Source organism: Mizuhopecten yessoensis, unplaced genomic scaffold, assembly GCF_002113885.1.
Source record: "Mizuhopecten yessoensis strain PY_sf001 unplaced genomic scaffold, ASM211388v2 scaffold8195, whole genome shotgun sequence".
NCBI lineage: Eukaryota > Metazoa > Mollusca > Bivalvia > Pectinida > Pectinidae > Mizuhopecten > Mizuhopecten yessoensis.
The window spans coordinates 1147799-1153956 of NW_018407426.1; the positions used below are offsets into that span (position 1 = coordinate 1147799).

The following is a 6158-nucleotide window of genomic DNA, read 5'->3' on the forward strand; positions in this document are numbered from 1 at the left end:
ATTTCAAATATTTCAAATTTTCTGAAATATTATGTTTATTTTTATATTTAGTTTACTCGTTTATTCTTCAAAGCAATACATAAAACTAATACGTGAAACTGACGAAAGTTAAACGGAACCAACCTTGAATACGTAACTGACACTTGCAAGTATATGTGTGCCTTATCTGGTCAGTCATGAAATAAAGTGTACTTCGTTACAGTAGTGTTTAGATAAAGGTGAATAGAATATAACTGAAAACACTGGACTGCCAAAGTCGGTCAACTTTTCCTGCATTGTAATCGCTGGCTGGTCACTGGCTGGTCACTGTCGTCCAGGCTGTCCTACACTATATAGACAAAGGTAAGTAGACATCAGATCGGTTGTAGTCGTCTAATTGTCCTGCATTCTATATCCTGAACGGTCGCTAGAATCTGTCCTGCAATATCATTATAAAACTAAGCTGTAGACTCTTGGCAGTAGTCCATCAAATGACTCTTCACTGTGTACAACGGTAAATCGAAGAAAGATTGGAAAGAGAGAATGTTCAGAAAACGATTTGGTATCATTTCCTTCAAGCGAACATAATTATCATTGTTGTAAAGCTATATTTTATCGAGTGTTGTTGGTTTATAAAGTCAGTGGTGAGTATGCAATGCTCTACGTGTAAAGTGATGTGGCATTATAACTCAAAAGAAATGAGATGCCATTTAGATATCAATGGTCACTATACTACACGTACAGTGGATCACTACGAGTCATATACAGAAGTAAACACTAACCAATACACACTATAGTGTCTTTCAGACGAACTATGAATCAAGGAAAGGCAAATAGAAACCAGACATCTGTATTTGACGGTAATCTTAAACCAACCCTAATTACTTAACTGTTAGTTTTATTATTTCATTTATAATTGTTGTTTGACACTTATCGACTCCAAAGTGTACACAACTTTCTGCGGCTAGTTGTTTGACTTTGGTTGTTATGGTCTGTTTTGACTGATCATAGGACACATAAGATAGACAATAATGCAAAGAAAAGTGTTTAGTAAGCTTTTAGAGAGTATCGCAATTTACCGAAGCGGTTATTAGGATAAAAAAAATCCAAATCAAAAACCTATACATTTTCAATTATAATCAAAACACAATAGAATTACATTGAAATATAATGGTTTTCAACGTTCATGTATGTATAAACAGTTGTTACCTGAGATTGGAAGTGAACCTGGCATTCATTGTTTTAAAAGTTTGAATGTAGCTGATAACCATGCACCAACCTTCCGGCGTGGGGAATCTGCATACTTTATTTCCTAATTATACTATGTTGACCATATACATTTCATTATTCAAATTACCCAACTACCTCTCAAATGTACAATAAACCTTTGCAGTTTCCGTACAACCAAAATGCTGACCATATTCGTTGTGACATTTATGTTGGTATTAAATCCAAACGAGGCTGTGAGGCAATCCCTACAAATTAATAGCGTGTGGAATGGAGGTTTCCACGGCAGCTTCACGATCCACCCAGGTCACGCTATCATTGGCTGGACAGCCCACTTGTCCTTCAGTAAAGCCGTACAGACCCTTGAGGTTCGTATAAACACCCTAAAGTTCAAGGTCGTTATATGTTTTGCCTTTATTTTAAATTCTTTATGTTATGTTGAATGTTTTTCTATTCAATCACGAAACCATTCCATGTATGACCTGACGTTGTTTTTTTTTATGTAAAATGCATGTGCTCATGACATTTGAAAATGTTGCTTTATTTAAAAAAATATCTAAATGTTATACCTAGATTTGGTTATATGTAAAACTGATAGAACAAAGCTGTTATTGTACTCGAACGAATTGTTCGACTCTTAAAAGTATTTAAAGTGCAACTTAACATGAAGCATACGCTGTATATAAAAGTCCTAACTTAAAAAAAACTACCTCAGATAAAAAAAGGCATAGACCATACGAAAATCTTTCCAATATGCAATAAAAAAACAAAGAGATAATCAAAGTTTCAACTAAATCGTAACTCGAAATAAAACTCGATTAAAACATGAACAAATAAAGAGTATGTCCCTTGAAAAAGTACAGGAATGACGTCATGATGGTGGACATATAACAGTATTCTTCATCATCTTGCGTCCTGTGAAACCCTGTGTTGTATGGTTGTCCTTCAGTAGTCGACATCTATTTCAGATAATATTAGAAGGGCGATCTTAAAAAACAAATCAATGAGATATATATATATATTTGTGCACTACATTGCCGGATATTTGCCTCGGTCCGTCAAGTTTCATAGCTAGGCTGGTAAGGAAATAATTACACCCCGTACAGCTAGGCAGTAATATAATCTATCATTATGATCTTTGAGTCCATTAAAGTACATATGAAGAGGCGTGAAAGTAGCACCAACGTGTTATATTAGAAAAAGATATCTATAATAAAACTGATCAAAGCTTTTCATCAAATGTACCTTTAACAATGACATCCTACATAATGAATTGGAAATTAAATCATGTTTTCATCCTTTTATCCAGCTTATGTGAACTTTCTTCTTCTTAGAATAAATCTTATAACGAGTTTTAGGACAGATATACTTTACTGAAGATAAAGACACATTCAGAGTTGAATTGGGTTATGCAAGCTACCCTAACTTGTATAATTATGAACAAATATTACGGTTGCCATTATGGTTTCATCAGTTAATATGTTACACCTTTTTGTGATATGAAGGTGCTTTTCCGTGTTTACGCTCATTAGTGAATCTTGTGGATATATTGTCACTACCCGAGATTCGATGTGAGGACGCGACATTACTTGGTTTTGACCTACATTTACATGGCGGCTGTCATCGATGAAGCAGAAGACACCTACGGTTCTGGAACACCTGGTCTTATTTTCCTTGTACATTTCCAATAGTCTATCAATGGTCTGATGTATAAATCCTTCATTTGTTTATAAGATACCTTATACCTCATAAGATTTGAGGTTGCACTTTGTTAAACCTTTTATAATCCTTGGTAGTAGCTATAAATAGGAATACCGCTAGAAGCAAAAATCTGCTAGCCTACTTCAAATCGTAATTAAGTTGATTATACTGAGAACATGAACACTGTAGAAGATACACAATAACATCTTTTCAATTATTTTTTCTCTGAAATTTAATTAATTAATTAAAGAAAGAAAATGATTAAGAACTTTGATAAATAATTTTAAAAAAGATGATTTGGAACATATTCATATGGTAAACACTGGGTTTTTTATGAAGTTGAAAATTAATTGTTGTCTTCTTTTATATTGTCTAAAATGTATTTCTTACATTATAAACAAGGAATTACAACTAGCCATTAATTATTAGAAGTTCAGTAAAACCGGGAAACACTCTATTTATCAGCAAAACTTACAGTAAGGGAAGCTAACCCGAAAAAGCTTAACATAAATAAACATATACTGGCACTGTTAACTTAACAAGTGAGGATGGTTTAAGAAAAATATTCCACAAAATGGAAGTCTACATTAGGTCAGGGTGAAAATCTCTCAAGACAACCAAATCACAGCAAATTAATAGGAAGTTTAGCAAAGAAACAATATAATAATAAAGGTATATACTATGATATAATATATACCAAGTTGTTCCTTCATACACCTCTATCAGGTTACTAACATGTATGGTAGCTCATTCATACGGAATAGGTCTGAAAAAAATATTTTCAAGAAAGAATGTATTGCTAAAAGGATTGCTATTGCTATACTGGATTTCTCGTTTGAAAGAACACAGTTGATATAGATAGGTAGCAAAAACTGGCAGGAAAGCTTGACCAGATTTATATTAGCAGTGGAATACTTTGAGACAAGGATAATTTCACGTGTCTTGACAATGTTACTTGTCGTTTTATTATGTTAATGCGAATTTTAATTAAATGATCGATAGAGCATCAAAGAAATAAATTTGATTAAAGTCTGCTAGGCATTACGTTCCTAAACACCGGATGGCATGTCGTGTATTTGATGGATTTGCAAACACCGTGATTCAGGCAGACATTTGTTATCTGCTACTCATAGATACTCAAACAGTTATATTTCAGGTGACATTGATGTATCACATTTTCAAATCACATTTCAAACTGCTAACTATTAGCGATGACGTATCCATTCCGTATGCAGATAGCGAACAGAATTATCGACAAAGCGTAATTTTACCTCAGAATTTTTAAGGCAATAAAATAATATGAACAAAGAAAAAAGGCAAAAGCAGAATAAAACCAGTAGTTCGGGAAGGCCATTATTCTGTTTACTGCTTCATCGACGGATCCGAAACAACAAACTACAGAATTAAACAATTTAAAAAAGCAATCACATCACGCAAGGTAATACTCATTTTACTTATGATAACATGCTGGCGACCACAAAACGTCCCTATAGTGTTGGTCAACAAACCTGCATCTGCCAGCAATCGATATATATCTCTGAGCAAGTCTGAGAATGTCAAATCAACTGCGAAAACTAAAAACTAACTGCAGGATGGAAAGACAATAGCAAATTCTAAGTTACGACCAAGGAGAATGGCTGTTGTTGCCATATAGGTTGTATGTTAATTTCAACTTCAGAAGTGTATATCCGATCGATATGGTTATTACATTTCATGATTTTTAACTGATAGCCCATGGTCTATTTGTCTCAAAGTGAAATTGAAGGGTTCATTTCAGCCCTGATGATCTCCTCAATAAAGCTTCAAAATACAACAACAACAAGTCGGAAAAGGAAACATTTGGTCACATAAGAATGGCTACAAAATCATCTACCTAACTATTGTTTTTTTCAAGATTCTGGTTTCTCCAACATTTACCCCCTGTGCTCTAAGGTCCGGGCCAACAAGAGAAACTATTATTTAAGAAATGATTGTTTTAGTAAATTTTGTCATTGTCCTATAACACGCATTGATCTTGATGATAACGTTAATAAAGCCCGGTAGGGCTTTATGTAAGTTTGTCAGCAATAGAAACAATATTTGCTAAAATATTTATTATTTATATTTATATTTTAAAGGAGTAGTTACGCTTTATTTGTATAGGATATTACTGATATCAATAGCATGTATCCCTTTGTTGGCAAATCAGACTATGTTTGAATACATAGCATTACAACGTTGACTATGGTTTTATAAAACAACATGCATTGAAATCATTCAATATCAATCTAAAGCGGAATGTGTTCTCTAGTATGACATCACCTTTATTGAAACCCAAGAGACGGTTTTTTAATGGTCAGTAACGCATGAGACTTTTCCATTATCGTGGCTGTTTCAATATTATCGTAAATGAAAATTTCACATCCCGCAAAAGGTTATCAACAATTTGGCGAGATAATTAGAAGGTTACTTGAAGATTTCAAAAGGATTTCTAATCCAATCATGTTTTAAAAGGGTTTGCAATTATAAAAGAGTACTTGTTTTCATAGAATAAGTGTAGCTTTTTGTGTTTTTCAAAACCCTGTCAAACCATCCGAATTTTCGAACGAAGAGTTCTTTATTTCCCCAATTGGATGTATTTGCCAATCATCATGTTTATGGCGCCAGTCATTATGACATCCTTCTGTCTGTACTTTGGTGAACCACGTCTGTGAATTGTTAAATGCGTAATATTGTGTTGCAATTGTTGTGACGCATTAACAAACCTAAATGATGGAGTCTGTTACTCAGAGGAACAATATTTACGCTTAAATGAATAAAACCATTACACGTCGTTACAAGGTGAGGAAAACAAATATGAAATGACGAAAGCGGATATAGCTTTGGAAACTTACAAACCTTAACGAGTGTTCTGTGAAATAGATATGCAAATAAATCATTCTATATGCTTCTCGAATAATTTGGTTTGCACAGTATTTCAATATGTTCGACTTTCCTCAAATTCCGTATTCGCCATGTTTGTTATGTTGCAAAGGTCAATATTTCATAATGTCTTATGCTTTAAATTGTCCAGTATTTAACAACTTTGCATTGTTTTTAAATGACAGAGTAATTCAGATTGTCCAATATTCCACTGAGATACAACAGGTCTTGACCTGCTGCAGATCTAATACAGGTTTTTTAGGTCACCTGAGCTTTAGCTCAAGTGACCTATTGCTATCCGTTTTCGTCCGTCGTCGTCCGTCGTCCGTCGTCCGTCGTCCGTCGTCCGT

The 6158-nt window shown here is 34.0% G+C and overlaps 1 protein-coding gene across 1 annotated transcript in view; it reads left to right on the top strand.

Moving 5' to 3' along the window:
• The first annotated feature begins 207 nt into the window (after positions 1-207).
• LOC110455329 (endoglucanase 13-like) overlaps positions 208-6158 on the top strand; it is a 57172-nt gene continuing 51221 nt past the window's right edge. Inside the window, exons 1-2 of the mRNA XM_021505409.1 lie at positions 208-342; positions 1373-1574. Of these exons, the coding sequence (XP_021361084.1) occupies positions 1389-1574 (186 nt within the window). The 5' untranslated portion in view covers positions 208-342; positions 1373-1388. The remainder of the gene's footprint in view (positions 343-1372; positions 1575-6158) is intronic.